At 36.6% G+C, this 18,719-nt stretch overlaps 1 protein-coding gene across 1 annotated transcript in view; it reads right to left on the bottom strand.

The window, feature by feature from the left end:
* LOC111149828 (coiled-coil domain containing 73) overlaps positions 1-18,719 on the bottom strand; it is a 136,647-nt gene that overhangs the window by 17,594 nt on the left and 100,334 nt on the right. The window contains exons 9-12 of the mRNA XM_022507119.1: positions 15,396-15,524; positions 14,836-14,895; positions 13,346-13,450; positions 5,239-5,349 (exon numbers count right to left, since the gene is read on the bottom strand). Coding sequence (XP_022362827.1) covers positions 5,239-5,349; positions 13,346-13,450; positions 14,836-14,895; positions 15,396-15,524 — 405 coding nt within the window. The remainder of the gene's footprint in view (positions 1-5,238; positions 5,350-13,345; positions 13,451-14,835; positions 14,896-15,395; positions 15,525-18,719) is intronic.

Below are 18,719 nucleotides of genomic sequence, written 5' to 3'. Positions count from 1 at the left end.
GTCAGGCAGGATCCAAATCCAAAGCTAAATATAGGGGTTGTTGTCTTAATTACTACATTTAACAATCTCTTCTTACAAATGAAAAATTATTTTTAAAAAATTCTCTAAAAGTTACACCTTCATTACTTTCTTGAAGTTTTATTTTCTTGTTGCAAATCAGACATACAGATTTTATCTCAACTGAGTGACAAGTACTAAGCACTAAGTAGTGCAAAAATAACTGACACTAGGGGTGCCTGGGTGGCTCAGTGGGTTAAAGCCTCTGCCTTCAGCTCAGGTCATGATCTCAGGGTCCTGGGATCGAACCCCACATCAGGCTCTCTGCTCAGCAGGGAGCCTGCTTCCTCCTCTCTCTGCCTGCCTCTCTGCCTACTTGTGATCTGTATCTGTCAAATAAATAAATAAAATCTTAAAAAAAAAATAACTGACACTTGAGCCTACTATTTACATCCAGACACGGGGCTTTCACTGGCTGTTTAAAATCTCTTTCGTGGGAACCTCAAATATAAGACAAAGTAAGTGCCACTGAGTCCCTGTGGAGGCTAGCAGACATGAACTCCCCTATTACTTCCTGTCATCTCACCTATTCTTAACCTTTTGGTTTTTTTTAAAGATTTTACTTATTTATTGGACAGTAGGTAGAGAGGCGAGCAGAGAGGAGGGGAAGCAGGCTCCCTGCTAAGCAGAGCCCAATGCGGGGCTCGATCCCAGGACCCTGGGATCATGACCTGAGCCGAAGGCAGAGGCTTTAACCCACTGAGCCACCCAGGCGCCCCTATTCTTAACCTTTTAAAGATCTATCTGTGCAAGGTGCTTTTTTTCCAAGGCTCAATTTTCCATGAGTTTTTTTATCCCATCCTTTCCTATTCCCCTCAAAGCTTAGTTCTGGCACTAATCTCTTCCCTGTTGCTTATTCACAATTCTTCCCACCATACCAGCATGTTCTCTTCCACCTTACAAACAGAACTAGAGCAAGAACAAGCCTTACAAAAGGAACAAGTATGTTCTTCTCACAGTCTTAACTCATTTCTCTCCTTGACCCAATTACTCTCTCTCTCTCTCTCTCTCTCTCTCTCTCTCAAGATATTTTATTTACTTGAGAGAAAGAGAGAATGAGAGAGTGACATGGGGGGGGGTGTCAGAGGGAGAAGCAGACTCCCTGCTGAGCAGGGAGCCCGACATGGGACTCGATCCTGAGACTCCAGGATCATGACCAGAGCCAAAGGCAGTTGCTTAACCAAATGAGCCACCCAGGTACCCATCTCTCTCCCTTTAAAAGAAAAAAGATCTATTTCTTTTAGAGAGAGGAGAGAATTGCATGGGTTGGGAGAGGGGCAGGAGGAGAGAATCTTCAAGCAGAATCCCTGCTGAGCGTGTTGTATGACGTGGGGCTCGATCTCACGACTCTGAGATCATGAACTGAGAGGAAGCCAAGAGTTGGACACTTAATGAATTGAGCCACCAGGAGTCCATCACACTTCTTTAATATAAAAGTCCACACTTGGCTACTTCCAAATTCTAACTTCCCAACCCTCCTTAACAACCTGACTCCTGCCCTCACTATTCCACAGATCTCCACCCCCACACACACAGATACCACCTGCAAATTAGCCAAAAAGGCTTTTTCCCAAGTTTCATACCAGTTAAGAGCTCTGCAGCATGACTGTGTCGACTGCTTGTTCTTAGAACAGCCTCTTTTCTTTGTTTTCATGGCATTACTCTTCCTATATCCTCCTACCTTTCTCACTGTTATTACCAGGCTCCTCCTCCCACCCTGTCCCAACACACACACACCCTACTGTTTCTTCTTTAACCTTCTTCTCTAGTCCTCTACTCCTTCAATAGATGATTATAACTATACCTTGAAATTTTATCTTTATGCTAATAAACCTTAAATCTGTATCTCATCTCTCAACTTCTCTCCTAAGATAAGATTCACATTTCCAAATGCATGGTATGCATTTCAGGCTAGATGTCCTGCAGGCACTATACATTCACCAGCTTCCAAATTAAAGTCATTCTTTTCTTCTACCAAATCTGCTTCTCCTTTTACATTTCTTATGTGAATTAATGACATTATCATTCTACTTGTTACACTAATCTCAGAGTCATGTTTGACTCCTTTCCCCTTCTAATATTTACTATATATAAAATACCACTATCCTGCCAATTCTACTTTTAAATGTTTTTTGCATCTATTCCTCTTCTCTGTTCTCACTAGTTACCCTAATTCACACTCCCTCATGGAGTCAAGGTTGCATTCATTACAGTATTCTTGCTGCTCCTTCTCCACAAAGCTGTCCTCCATACTGCTGCAAGAGTTATTTTTCTAGGGGCGCCTGGGTGGCTCAGTGGATTAAAGCCTCTGCCTTCAGCTCAGGTCATGATCTCGGGGTCCTGGGATCAAGCCCCACATCTGGCTCTCTGATCTGCTTCTCCACCCCCCCACCTACCTCTCTGCCTACTTGTGATCTCTGTCAAATAAATAAAGTCTTTAAAAAAAAAGAAAGTTATTTTTCTAAAACTCAGATCTGACTATGTCACTTCTCTGCTTTAATATTCTCAGTGACTTACCGTTACTTATAAAGTAAAATTCAACTTCCTTAGTAAGGAGCCTCTTGGAAAATGATCTCAACCTATTTTCCAATGTCACATTCCACATATCCTGTGCTTTATTCAAATCAGACTGCTCATCACTCTTGAAAACACAGTTTCATGCCTCCAGGATTTTTCCTTTCTTTACCAAATGGAATGCCAACAAGATGGAAAGAGAAGTGTAGGAAATGGGCACACATTGTTGGTGAAACCTTATTTACACGTTCGAGGCCAAACTAGTATCATCTTTTCTCTAAAATTTTCTCCAACATAGCTAAATAGATATGATTTATTTTGTTCTTTCATGGTAATTTGTTAATACTATCAAAACCACTCCATGCTATTGTGGTCAATTTCATAGTTATCTGTCCAATTGAATGTGAGCTCTTTATTGAGCTTTGTATCTTGGGCATCTCTGAAAATCCAGTACCTAGAATAGTGCCTAATACACAGTAGATGCTCAACAAATGATATAAATTGAGTTCCTTTTGTGACCTGTGCTTTCCTCTAAATAATTTCTGAATATCCTCATTTATTGTCTTTTTGTCTATATATACCCATTAGCTATATAACTAGTCAAATGAAAACAGATACACATTACACTGTTCTTTGTAACCTTTCGATGAATTTTAACTATACTGCCTAAAGATATTCACAAAATTTTATTTGTATAATATCTCTTTCACTGTTTTCTGGGAAAATAGCTGTTTGTGTGATTCCATCTTATTTTTATCTGTATCTTTTAAGTTTTTAAAAACCCATCTTGATCCAATCTTAGTAGCAATACCTTCACTATTCTTCATTCAAGAATGGTGAAAAACTTACATAGTGATAGAAATACAATTAAAGAGCAGATCTAACCTCCCATTCAAGAAAACTCTTAAATAGAACCATAGCAGCTTTTTCTTTAAAAAAAAAAAAAATATATATATATATATATATATGTATATATATATATACATATATATATATTTATTTATTTATTTGAGAAAAAGCACGTGCATGAGAGGAAGAGCACGAGCAGTGGGGGGAGGGGTAAGGGGAAAGCGAGAAGCAGACTCCCCTTTGAGCAGGAAGCCTGATGAGGGACTCAATCCCAGGACCCCAGGATCATGACGTGAGCTGAAGGCAGAGGCCTGACTGACTGAGCCACCCAGGCGCCCTCAGCTTTTTCTTACTTAACTATGTTCTGTTTAGTACTAAAGCATATGGAAGTGAAATGACTGTAGAAGCTAAAAAATCCTATTTCACACAAATTTATAGAAATTTGTATGATACAAATTTATAGACTGAGGCCTCACCAGTGAAACTGAATGGTTATTTTTCTTAATTCGGTGCATTTTTCCTTGTGGGAGGGGCATGGTTATGGTTTCAGAGAAAATGAATGTTTAATTTCTGAGTGCAACTAATCTCTCTTTTTTTGGCATGGTTCACATGTTTCAGTATATCCTCTTTTCATTTTACAGTTCTCCTTATCCTGACAGTACCATTTCCATGATTTTTAAACATCAGGAATGAGAAGGAAGTGTTAGGATGCAATGTGAATTTGCTGAAGTTAGAATGAATATTACTATGCTTGTTGCTTAATAGTGAACTATAGAGAGTAAGCATTTTTCAGTATTCTGATACAGCTAACTATGAAATGCTTTTTGAGATATGGATAAATCTTATTAAATTCATCAGTGAAGACTTGATCTGTCCAAAATACAAATTAAGGGAACATGTTAGCTTGGGAATGAAGTGAAAACTCAAGAGTTACTTGTGTAATAATTTATATCAAAATTGTCTACAAGAAAATGCTTATCAAACTGGTATTTAGATACATATTAGTATAAAATATATTATATTATTAAGTATTACAGAAATATAGCATAATTAGTTTAAAGGTCCAGAATATAATCTTTCTATCCCAAAATAGAGTTTTCATAAACTCATAGTGACCTTCTACTGTGTTAATTCTTTTTAAAGAATCAAAAAGAAATAAAAATACATATTAAAATAGAATAATCAATTTGGGGGCCTACCAATTTTTAAAGTGAACCTTTATATTTTACAACTTTAATTTATACCATCCATTTCATACTTTTATTATCTACTTTACTAAAATGAAAATTTAGTGTAAAATAAACAGATGTGGTTTAAGGAAACAGCTATGTTTATAACATATCAGCTCTTCATGATAAAATGTTAATACTACAGAATTCCACTACTGTACACATGTTCTAAACATGGCTTTAATACATCTCAACAAAACTGCTGAGGAAAGCTAAACAGATCAGCTAATAGTACCTATATAATTATTTTAATCATTTTCTAAAGTACTATGCAGTTGTTTTATGAAAAGGCAAATTAATTTTTCTTTGTCACATATGGGAAGTCATTCAAATTATATATATCAATATTTATATCAATATAAATATACACATATATGTGTGATTTTTCATGCATGAAAGCATTACAGGCAATTTTATTAAATTTAGCTTTTCAATAGCATTTACTTTTTGGAAATACAAGTGCAAGAAGAATGTGTGTCTGACTCTATTCCTTTATTATTTTTGCAATATTTTCTTAGCATTTAATAGTTATTTTAAATGTCTACAACTACTTAAAATATTTTAATATTTTACTATTTTATAAACCTACATGCTTTTTCCAAGTTCCCAGTGCTTTCTCGTGCTCATTTTGAAGATTAAGGAACTTTTCTTCATTTTCTTTTACCTTCTCCCTTTGCAGCTCATTATCTCTTTCAAGGGTCTGCAATAAAATTAATTATCCAAAAAATAATCAATACCACATTAATGAATTTTGATGTGTTTTATGTTGCTTGGACCTTTGCTTCTAACATGCTGAAAGTGCCATACAGATCAGTGATAATGTGCTATCTCAACAATAATTTTCATAAATTAACAGAAAGGTGCTTATAGTTTAGTTAACAGGAAATAGGGGGAGGTTATGAAAAAGAAATGGCTATAAAAGGGTATAAAAACATTGCCATTATTCAGTTTCACTGCATAAGTTTTAATGTACTGAAAAAGTAATATAAAGTACAGCACTGAAAAATATGAAATGTAGCATAATCCAGCCTAACTCTACTACAAAATTTTAACTACCACAAAACATTTTTTTCGTATCTGTTTATTTTAGAAATTAACTGGCTAGAAAACCCTTAAATATAATTTTAATTTTTTAAATTTCAAATTAACACTTTTTTTAGTACAGGTTCAGTATTTACCATATTAAATTATTACTTCATAAATTAATATAATCACCACTATACAACCCTCTCCCCCCAAAAAACCTTTAAGAGTAAAAATACTATTTTCTAAGACAAGGGTTTTAAAATTCTTAAATTACTGTCACCAATATTATTAGGTTTCGTCAGTGTCTGCTGATAATCCAAGTAAACTTCCATAAAAAGATAAATAGTTAAGAACTCTACCCACAGGGACGCCTGGGTGGCTCAGTTGGTTAAGCAGCTGCCTTCAGCTCATGTCATGATCCCAGCGTCCTGGGATCGAGTCCCACATCGGGCTCCTTGTTCTGTGGGGAGCCTGCTTCTCCCTCTGCCTCTGCCTGCCACTCTGTCTGCCTGTGCTCTCTCTCTCTCTCTCTTTAAAAAAAAAAAAGAACTCTACCCACATATCTAATACATCTGGAATTTTTAAAGTTCATTTGTTTATCATTATTAAAGTTATTTACATTCAGAGTAAACATTTCAAGCCACACAAAGGACAGAGAAACAAAGGTAACATGTCCCTCCATCAGCTCTCCAGTTCTCCTCCCCCAGAGGTAACCACTCTAGCAGTTTCTTGCATAGCCTTCCAGAAATTGTCTCTATCTTTTTTAATGCAGATGAGACCATACCATATATATCTTGTTCTTCTCCAATCTGTTTTTTCTTAAAAAAAAAAAAAAAAAAAGAGTATTTCTTGCTTCCTCTCCATACCATTAAGTATAGATCTATCTCATTTTAAAGGCCTCATAGTATTCCATCTATTTAAAGAGTTTTCTATTATATCTAGAATACCAATACATAATGACATAATTATGTAAAATTATGCAAAAATCTAATAAAAAGCATTTTACAGTTTTAACATTAAAATTCTCCTCCAGCACATAAAGAACATTATTGCGCTTTGATAGCCTTCAGTGAATACCTATTTTGACTGCCTTTACTTCAAGATAATGTAACTCTTTATAGAAGTCATGTGTTTTTAATTTATAGGCAAATAATAGAGCAGTTTCTAAATATTTACAATGTGTTTATTTAATAGCGGCTTACTATTTTAACATTCTAACTAATATAGTATCTATTTATACTGATAACACCATATTTTGGAAGAGATACAAATCAAAGTTTAGAGATGTGAGAAAATATACTACGGCATCTATGTAATAATAATAAATGACCAAGAGCAGTATATTCTTAAAACAGTGTATCAGATATCAGTCGTTTCCTGTCCCAACCCATAGCCTCATCTAAAAGAAACAGCCTATATCAGATACTCTGTTTCCACATTTTGGAGATTTTCCATCCTTCCATTACAATTTGGACCTATTGATCTTTCAGTCTGCTACACTGATCGAGTGACCTCTGAGGATTTCCTTCTCTCTTCTGGGGTTGGTCTCTTGGTTCCTAGATCCTATTGTTTCCTCTTTCCTGGTTTATTCCCTTGTCTTGGTAAAGTAAACCTTCCTTTACTTCTTGATAAAGGAGGCACAGGTGGCACATTTCTTGAGGTCCTGCATGTCGGAAAATACCTTTTTTCTACCAACACATAATGATTCATTTGGCAGAATACAGTACAATTCTGCTTTATTTTTTTTTATAAAGATTTTTTATTTATTTATTTGAAACAGAGAGAGAGAGATCACAAGTAGGCAGAGAGGCAGGCATAGAGAGAGAGGAGAAAGCAGGCTCCCCGCTGAGCAGAGAGCCCGATGCAGGCCTTGATCCCAGGACCCTGAGATCATGACCTGAGCCGAAGGCAGAGGCTTAACCCACTGAGCCACCCAGGCGCCCTACAATTCTGCTTTAGAAATCAATTTCTCATGGGTGCCTGTGTGCCTTGGTCCGTTGAGCTTTCAAATCTTGGTTTGGGCTCAGGTCATGATGTCAGGGTCATGAGACTGAGCCCCATGTGAGGCTCCACACTCAGCAGGGAGTAACCTTGTGCCTCTCCCTCTCCCTCTGGTCCCCACCCCCTTCTCTGTTTCTCAAATAAATAAACAAAATGTTTTAAAAAAAAGAATCAATTTCTCTCCAAGCACTGAAGGCATGGTTCTATTATCTTCTGTCTTCCAGCACTACCCGTGAGAAGCCGGAAGTCATTATGTTGCCGTTCTTATTCTTAATCCTTTGTGTGTGACCTAATTCTTTTTTCCACGGTTTTAGAATCTTCTCTTTCAGTAAAAATTTCATAATGATATACATTGGTGTTGAGCAAAACAAACTCAAATTCTTCAGTTATAGGTTACATTCCCATTATTTCTTTGGTCATCTCCTCTCCATTTTCCCTGTTCTCTCTGAAATTCACCAGACCTCTTGGAGTGAATCCCTAATATTCTTTCCCTTCTGTTTTCCATCTTCTTGTCTTTTGGTTCTACCTTCCAGAATATTATCTCAATATTACCCTCCAATTTTTCATTGTACTTTTTATGTCTGCTGAAATATTTATTTTAAAGGTTCTCTTTCATTCTTGAGTGTTTCTTTTTCTAAAGACTCCTAATTCTTGTTTTTGTGGATTTCTCTTAATGGAGTGTGTTCTCTTAGATTCTCTAATTTTTTTTTCATTACCCTGTTAGTTTTGTCTGATTTTCCTGGTAGAGATTTTCTTCAAGTGCCCAGTGATCCTTAACTACATGTTCATGTTAAAAATAAGTACTAAAAAGCTGGCTAAAAGTTTTGTCAAATGATGGGCTTTGCTGTAGGTTGATCTGATTGAGCAGTTTCACTGGGAGCACTTAACTGGAACAGCCTGAGCAAGTCCATTCCCGAAGAAAGGAATCTTCGTTCTCCTGTCTGGAAGCTGTAAGGCTAGCTGTGCTCTAAATCCGGAAACAGAGCAGGGAGGTCTCAGATGTCAATACTTAGATTTCTACCCTGTTTTCAATATAATTCTCTCAGTAACATATATTGGTAAACTGGCTCCAAACTTTCTTTTTACAGCCTTTGCCAATTTCAAACATTCCAGCCACAGGCAATTTTAAGCCACCACTAGTTTCACAACCAGCTCACAGAATGACAACAGCTCTAACAAACAGCTCCCCTGGTATAAGCCGTCTCCATGACACTGAATTTCCCCACCTCAGCGGTCCCTCAAACTCTCCAACATAAATCTCCAATCTCCTGCCAAGTAGAAGACAGGCAGCGCCGTGTGCGCAGGCTAGGGAAGAGACTTTGAGGGAAGCTAGCTTCTCGCTTCTTCCACAGGCCTTCTAGCTCCTGGCTTCAGTCGCACATCAGCTTCTGAGGCACACCGTGCTTGCAGTTCCTGAGCATTCCTGCACCTCTGGCTTGGGTTTCTACTTTCTTTCATTTGCTAAGTGAGCTGCTAATTTTCCATTTGGTTCCTACTTAAAACTTAATTTTTATTATTTCTTCTCTTTACTTGTCCCTGTGGATTTATTAATGTTATTTTATTGCAATTTCAGAAGGAAACAGAAGTTAAGGTATGGGTTCAATTCAACATGTTTAACCAGAAGCCCAGATCTGGCAACATCTGAACTTAGGAAGATTCTGAATGGATTCATTTTTAATCATTCATTAATTTAATAAAACATAATGAGCTCTGACTGTGTGCCAGATACTCTTTGAGGCTCTTAATGCTACATGCATGAAACTATTAATATTCTCAAGGAATTTAGACTCTAACAGAAAATTATTTGTATCTGCATGAAGAAACCCAAAAACCATCCTGAAAAAATGGATATTGCAGCAAGTCAAAATAAAATCCTCTGTTAATGTCTTAATATACCAAAAACTAAGTAATTTACCCTGGTTAATACTATGACTATCAGAGCAAACTAAGTAAATTATTCTTGTTAACACTATGACTACAGCAGCAGAACTACACTTACATTTAGACTGAACTATAATTAAATCATAGAAAATACTCTCTGTCACGGGAATTCAGGTTTCTATTCTTCAAACTGTACTGTCAAAAAAATGAGACAGATGACAGCATGATTGCAGAGCACTGAAAAAAAGCAGGCCATTATGAAGAGTAATGATCCCTTTTAATATAGGTGGAATTAGAATGCTCCTCAAGAAAAACACTTGAGATATCTATTCAGCATAATCCTCAGCAACAGTTCAACATTAATATTTGTTATACTATATATCAGTGGTTCTCCAACACCAGTCTGTAAACCAGTACTGACTCATGACAAAATTTCATTAGTTAATGGCAAACAAAGTCTATACAAGTCACCAAAGGTCTCTTTTTGTAAAGGACTGTATCTATTCTGAGATTATATCCTTAACATGTGGGGTTAGAATATTCTTTTTTATAAGATAAAAATGATGACAGATGGTGTTGCTCATTTTTAATGTCCTTACTTATCAAAATAAAAAGCTGATAGTTCTATCCTGTTCTTGACATCACTTTGCATGAAATTTCCATTCGAAATTTAGTTTCTCTATGTACTATCGAGGCTCAAATAATAATGGTGCTAGTTAAAGAGGCATCTGGATTGTCTAAGATATTGGCACTTAGAGGTAAAAAACCCTGGGACCATAGTTATAGTCCCTGTTAACTCAAAGAACACGTGACTGTTTGTCTCTGTGTCTACTGCACGCTCTGCAGAATTCAACAACACATAAACATGGCATTTAGAGCTCATGAAGGGTAATTTAAAAAGTGGTTTTCGAGTAAGTGATCTAACAAAAGTGGCAGGTCTCACAGATCTAGGAAGAATACATTAACAATGCAGTGTTGTAGAAACAGTGCTAGAGTACAATCAGGTCAAAAATTTAGTTTTGGGTTTGCCACTAATTAGGAAACCTTGAACTATATCGTTTACACTTTTTGGATCTCTAGTTCACCGTGAAATGAAATGTTGGGACTGGCTGATCACTAATATTTTGTTTGGCCTAAAAAAATCTATTTCAACTCCTTTAAATGGACAATATAACAATCCTGATAACTGCTGCTCATAAAAAATTTGGGTAAATTTTATTCTGTGCTTCTTGGGAGAAGGTTCAAAATACTAAAAGTTCCAGTCATCTATCTATAGGGTGGGTAAAAAAGATGGAGGGATATATATATATATATATGTAAAATTATAACTGGACTTTCAGGGAAATTTTTTTTACTAGTCTTACTGGAGGAACTGAAGAGTTTAAGAGGAAGGAAGAGTCTGATGCCAGCATACTCCTTCCTCTCCTAGGTCTAAGTTTTACAGTACTGGGGGCAGGAAAGAGAAATGAAGAAGGCAAAGCTCTCTTTACATGATTAGTCAAAGAACATCAATGGTGAGGAGACAAATCTTGCATTGTTTAGGTTAAGTGTGGTTCCATTCAATGATGATGAAGTCAGCACTATTTGTGGGGCCCAACGCAAAATGAAAAAGGCAGTGAAAACGCACTATTAAAGGCACCAAAGTACAAAACCTCTTCCTTCCTTCAGTGTCACCCCTTTCTTTCTCTCCCTGTCAACTTATCATGGGGCTTTTTATTTTCTATTTAACGACATGGATCCCTGGGCAAGGGGATACTCACAGGGCAAATGCAGATCCTCACAGATGCTTAAGGACCTCACCACACAGCTCAGCACAAGCAAGATCCACCAGCTACGTGGTTCTACCTCCTGCAGGCTACTAGACCCATACACTGTGCCCTGACTGGAGGTGGGCAAGTCAATCTTTCTGTCCCATGGGACCTGTGCCCCAATCCATGATAAATGGGTAAACCCCAACCGACAGCAACTGCCATGCAGGGATATACCTCAGTATCTGGACTGAGGGACTCACTCCCTGTCAAGTCATCTACCTAATGTGCCAACACACTGCCAACCAGAGACACCAGATGCTGCAGAGCACATACAATGGACCCAGACCCTCATTGTTATATTTAGGCCTCCACCAAAGGTAAGGAACAACAGTAGAACACAGACCTTTCCCCACCAATGTGACCACAACAGTGGTGGGGCAGAAGCAGACAGGATGAGGACAGGCAGGGCCCAGGATAACAAAGCATGGAAGACACAGCAGTCAAAAACTGGTCCTAAGAGTCAGCAGGAGACAGGAGAAAGCTTAGGCTCCAAGCCCCTAATGCATGCTCCATTTTTCCATCAGACTTAATTGACAAACATAAATTCAAAGATAAAAATTAATAAGAATTTCAAGAGAGTGAGCCTAGAAGGTTAAACCTGAAACACAAAACCCTTCTGAGTATGGGTCTCTATGCAGCTGCACCGATTACACACCCAGGAAGTTGGCCTTGGCCTCCGCTGACAGTGGTCTTTACATGGGAGGCCACTGCAGTTTGGTTTTTTTTTTATTTTATTTTTCCAGTGTTCCAAGATTCATTGTTTATGCACCACACCTAGTGTTCCTTGCAATACGTACCCTCCTTAATACCCACCACCAGGCTCACCCATCCTCCCATACCCCTCCCCTCCAAAACCCTGAGTAGTTTCTCAGAGTCCAGAGTCTCTCATGCTTCGTCTCCCCCTCCAACTTCCCCCAATTCACTTTTCCTTTCCTTCTAATGTCCTCCATGTTATTCCTTATGCTTCACAAGTAAGTGAAACATAAGAACATAAGAAATGTTCAGGTTCACCTTCATTACCAAGAATCCCTTCAGAGGAGCACAAATATCTTCCACCGGTCACCCCAGTGAAGCACATTCCCAGCTCCTTCTCTTACACTGGACATCCCATCACTTGGCCAGTGGCACACAGGACAATTTCTGTCCTTCCACTAACCTCCATGTTCCTTCATGGGGAGCCACCAAAGTACTCTCTTCTGCATCTTTCCTGGGCCATATAGTATCAGAACAAGCATACTACACTTTAAGCCCCATTGGTACATGTCACTCCAAAAACTTTTGTCCTTAAAATCTCTGGACCATATCTGTGCATTTGTCTATATGTTCTTGGTAGAATTCCAAACTTCAAGAAACATATGCCAAGTTCTTCCACATAAACTTATCATATTTTACTCTGGCAACCCTAGAGTGGACCTTTGAGTTTCTGCAGCATCTCAAGCATCCATCTACAAAAAAAGATGGCACTTTCCCCTTTTTGTACTCCAGTCTTTACATGATTTTCACATAGACTCCTTCATGTAGCTTATCAAGGAAAATGTACTCCCAACATCCTTCCCAACCAGGGATGTAATAGAAAAGCCTCTCTTATTGAACTCTCACTCCTAAGACATCAGTGATGATAACTTCCTTCCTCCTTCAATCATTTTTTTGGGTCTGCCCTCAATTTCTGGAAGTTCACTAACTGCTCTCTTCTATTTTCAGTTTTGGTTTTGGTCACAATTCTAAGACAAAGAAAAAGAATCCCATCCAATCTGTTACAAAATAAAGTCGGATACTTGATAAAATTGAACATTTAAATAGTAACTTAAATGTTAAAAAAAAAGTTCATTACTCTAGACATTGATACCAAGTTGATGAAGAAGGCCATATCTTACCCCTAAAATCAAAATGATCTTGGATAAAGTTGGGCAGATAAATGCAACTAGACAGGTAAAGCTCCTTAAATGAAAATATATTTTCTATATCTCTATATACAACCTGATTCTTTTCTTTTAACATCTTCAACTTTGCTTCCAGTTCAGTACTAACTTGAGTTTGATGCTGAAGTAACTGTTGCATACATTGGAAAGAAATGATGATATCCTTTAAAAAAGTATAAATATGGTATATCAGTTGGAAGAATTTTAAGACTGTAGGTATGTTTCTAAATTCATTCTTAAACTACATTTTCTAATTTCTTAACTTATCTTTATAGTTTAATTTCAACATCATAATAAATAAGAGTGAAATAAACTAGTAGCACATTTTGCTAAATATATAAAATTATACTAAATATATAAAATAATTATATTATATGATTGTTATATCCAAGAGTTTTTCAAATAACTAATAGTTTTTTGAAATGGACCATGAATTATGAGACACTACTGGAAAATGTGAAGCATTTAAAACCAAATCTTTTGTTGGCTTGTCTTAAAAACAGTAAATCTATCATTACTGAAATGTCGTATTGCTAATGAGCTAGGATGTCACAGTATGTATTCAGAATAAAATGGAGGAAAAACAGAAAAACAGAGGGAAAAAAAAACAGGAGAACTTTTCTTTCACAGATCTTTTTTAAATAGAGGAATTATAAATATCAAATAGATTCAAATGAGAGTATAACATCCTATAAATGCATGCTCTAAGCATACATACATTTCAATAATTATCTGCTAGGGTACCAATGGTCTAAATTATCAAGGAAAAAACTGATTTATTACTCTTTTTATTTATTTATCAAATATTTTAATGTAATATTTTTCCAAATGTATTAAGACATAATTGACAGGGGCGCCTGGGTGACTCGGTGGGTTAAGCCTCTGCTTTTGCCTCAGGTCATGGTCTCAGGGGCCTGGAATCAAGCCCCACATAGGGCTCTCTGCTCAGCAGGGAGCCTGCTTCCCCCCTCTCTCTACCTACTTGTGATTTCTCTCTGTCAAATGGATAAAAAAATTATAAAAAAAAAAAGACATAATTGACAAATAACATTTTGTAAACACAAGTTGTACAACATGATTTGATAGATACATATAGTGCTAAATGATTACCCTAATAAGATTAATTAATATCTCTATCACTTCACATAATTACCTTTTTTCTGTGTGTGGTGAGAACATTTATGATCTACTCTCTCTTTTTTTTTTTAATGATCTACTTTCTTAACATTCAAATATATAACACAATTTTGTTAACTAAAACCATCATGCTATACATTAAACCCCCAGAACTTATTCATCTCATACCTGAAGTTTGTACCCTTGGACAAACCTTTCCTCATTCCTTGGCTTTATTTTTTAATGGAGCATATGTGAAACCTGGTTAAAAAGATACATGTGCATCCATTCAATAGGCTCTGAGTGCTTACTATGTGCCAGGAAATTGACCTAAACATGATTCCATTTGTTATTTAACTTAATTTATTTCCCATATTATACCTGGTTTTAAAAAATATTTACTGGCTCCCAAAATATCTTATGATTGCTTGCCTTTTTTGCTTCTTGAATATGTGTGATCTCTTCATTAATCTTCTTATTTAATTCCAACTCCTTTAAAAAATGAGTAATTTTCAAGTTATGATATAAAATTCAGCAAATTCTACATTTAATTCAGTGATCCATATGTTTAGGAGAGTCATGACCCCTTCTTACCCCAGAGTACCAACATTTGTTTGCTGGTGAAGTAGTGGCTCCTAGTGAAATAAAGGTGGTATGAGATGCCCAACACAGGCTGCTGTGCAAATCTATAAATATTCATGTCAAAAAATTACAAAATTCTCATCTCCAAAAGCTTTTCTGGAGATGCCACTGTACCACAGATTACCTGATATTATATGAGAGTAGAAATACAATGGTTTACAGACAAATTTTATTGTCTTAAATTCTTGCTGATAATGGCAAAAATTGCCTAATAATGAAAAATAATTCACGGTATCTTTTTTTTTACTATGTATGTTAACTTTACCAAGAAGGAACATTTTAATATTATAAACCTGAAATTCTCATTTTACAAAAACACTATATAAACATGAATATATTTGATTAAATACCATGTTGAATCTTTCCTGAAGTTCTTGAAATTTCTGTTCTTTAATTGTTAAATGGATGTTTTCTTCTCCCATCTTATGTTGACATGTGACCTTGGACTTTATCAAGTCTGACGTAACTTTTTCTAGTTCCTTAACATAAGAAATATAAACAGTAAGTTCAATATAAACATTTTATCAAAGCGAGATATTTTTTGACAGTTTTAAAGTCCATTTTAAACGTATCATTATAATTTATTGTACTTCACATATCAAGATAATACTACTGATCCATAAAGGTCTATTTTCCCTAGTTCCCTTACAAGATAATTAGCCAAGGTGGGAATGCTATAGGGATAGAATGCATGATTTTTTTCCCTAAAAAGAGCATTCTAACCAAAATAACTAACCCACCAGAAGTAGGGTATTTTTATTTATTATTTATTCAAAAAAAATCTATAGAGATAAAAAATAATAAAAGATTATCGATTTCCCAGTTCCTTAGCACCTAATAAGAAAAATTTATGCGAGAAATAATCATAATCTAATGTGATGAGGGTTATAGTACAGAAATGTATAGAAGCATAAAAAAGAAAAAGATTGGGGTGCCTGGTGGCTCAATGGGTTGGGGCCTCTGCCTTGAGTCTTTAAGTCTTTAAATCTAATTGAGCCTTTAAAGATAAACTTGCAAAGAGGACAAAAAAGTAGCCATTCCAGACAAAAAGACTATGCATGCACAAACGTACAGAAACATGAAACAGTATGGCACTTTTCAGGGAAACAGAATAGGTTACGGCTGGAGCTAATATGTAATGGATGAGGGAGCTGAGTAGAGTATTCATGGTTATGGCTAGAAATCTGACAGGATTCAAGTATTTGAAAGGGCTTTATAGGCCAAGATAAAAAGAGATTTAATTTTATCCTATAGGCAATGAGGAATTAATAATTGAAGGATTTTGAGTAGGAGAAAGATATAAGATTTGTAATTCAGAAAAATAACTCTAGCATCATTACAGATCATTAGAATTGAGGAAGGTACAAAAGAAGTCTTCATTTGTGAAGTTACATGTCCACTGAGCTTAATAGCTATCATCCAAATACATTAAAATTCTGAAATACCAACTTCTGAATTGGTGTGTAATTTATTATTCTGCTGTTCTGTGGATACTGACTCTATTAAATATTCAAAAACCCAATTTTCACATTTTTAACTACATAGTATCTGACCTCCTATTAAATTTTGGAGGAATTCTACATTATGAGTCCACTGTCCACTAGAAGAGCCAGAAATGCCAGATAGTAGCTTTTTAAGCATGAGGCTAGATTCTGCTAATCAGATGTACCCATCCTGGATATTGGATCAGGAAACAATATCACAAAGAACAAGAACTGCTACAAATCCTTCTGCTATAGGCTTTAGGGACAATGGTATAACATCACATTTCCATGGACAACAATGGTACCACTAAAGCAGAAGCAGCATCCACGATAGTCAACAGTGACAGTACAACCTACAATGTATAATGGTCCGTGCGGAAGTTGGTTTTATGGTGTGTGGTCTTGGATACTGCATAGCTTCCCTTGTTTCTGACCATTTTCTAAGTCTGAGATGACCAACATCCAAATTCCTTTGCTGACAAAAATCATCTTAGAGTTAAGAATCCTGACTGATATACTTTAGTTTTTAAAAGACTGTATATAAGAACTGAATAAATAATAACAACAAATAGCTCTTTTGTAGAAAAAAAAGTTTAATTCATTAGGGTGGTGAGATTACAAGAAACTGTTATTGTCTTCATTGTACTGATTAGAATTTTCTCTTTTTTTCTAAAGTAAACACATATTTCTTAAAGTATCAGTGTACAGGATATACATATATATAGTGTAGTATGTAACAGTATATAAAACAATGGAAATAAGGGCAATCACTCAGTTATTAGTTAGAAGAGAGAAGATGGCAAATGACTGTGTCCTAAAGAACTCCAACATGCATGGATTCCAGAAGAAGCTACTATGGAAGGCTGAGAAGTACAGTCAACTGAGGTAGGTGGAAAATCAAGAGTGTAATGTTTAGGAAGCTGAAAAGCAAGCAGCAGAAAATAGGGCTGCCAATATGTCCAGAGTTCTACATGTTATAGCTTCAGATGCCACATGAAAACTCACCCATAACTCAATACCTAGTTCACAATCCAGGAGAAAGGATTAATGGTTTTAGTTCACATGTTCCTTTCAGATATGTGCATTGCATAAACGACTGCTAAAGTAACCAGGCATGGGTCAAGAGAGAGGACTTGACTCTTAGAAAAGCAGGCAGACAAATTAGTGGCTGATACAAAGAGAACAATCAGCAAGTACTGAATAATGAAAGAAGTCTGAACAAAAGAGGTATGCATTGAAGACTGAGTAGTATACCAGATATCCTCCATTTGTCTGTCCTGACTCACTCTCCACCCTTTCTTCACACTGCTTTGTCCCCTTTGTGTTGATATCTGTGGATATAGCAAACAATTCTTCTTGCCCTCTGACTCCTCGTTGGCTTCAATCTCTGGAAGGCACCAGCAAATCAGTATGCTGGGAAGACAGAGAGATTGAGGTATTTCCTTGTTTCCTCCCCACATGACCACAAAATGACAATAGCTCTCTACCTTTACCAAAGGTTACACCTCTTTCCAGGTTCCCACTATCTGCTTCTGTCCCTTGCCCCCTCAGGTTTATGTGGTATAATCATTCCCCCACTGCTTCTATCCCTGTGGTGCTTCAGACCTCCTCCTGGTTTCCCTGAACTCTGCCCATAACTTTGTAGACAGCTGCTTCATCAAATTTTTCTCTTTTACCCATTCCAAGGTGCCATCTATTTCCTGACTCAATCCTGTTCAATACAAATAAACTGAAAGAAGGGATTTTAAGTGTGGGGAGGGGCTATGGAGGAGAGCAAAGGCAAAAAGGAAGGAATAATGAAGAATTATGACAATTGCAACAAAGATTTTGCATTAAATAGAACAGAAGATGCTTAAGAAGTAGTAGGAAATGATGTTGAAGATATAGAATGGGGCCAGACCACAGAAGTTATAAAAAGTCAATTAAAGAAGTATGGGACAGGGGCACCTGGGTGGCTCAGTGGGTAAAGCCTCTGCCTTCAGCTCAGGTCATGGTGCCAGGGTCCTGGGATCGAGCCCCGCATCGGACTCTCTGATCAGCGGGGAGCCTGCTTCGCTCCCTCTCCGCCTGCCTCTCTGCCTACTTGTGATCTCTCTCTGTCAAATAAATAAATAAAATCTTAAAAAAAAAAAAGTATGGGACTAAATCAGTATGTTGTACACCTACACTTACACAATGTTATATGTTAAT

The sequence above is a fragment of the Enhydra lutris genome, unplaced genomic scaffold (genome assembly GCF_002288905.1).
Source record: "Enhydra lutris kenyoni isolate GAN:26980312 unplaced genomic scaffold, ASM228890v2 scaffoldscaffold22, whole genome shotgun sequence".
Classification (NCBI taxonomy): domain Eukaryota; kingdom Metazoa; phylum Chordata; class Mammalia; order Carnivora; family Mustelidae; genus Enhydra; species Enhydra lutris.
Note: the sequence above shows the minus strand (reverse complement) of the source record. Positions and strands in the feature narration are given on the sequence as shown.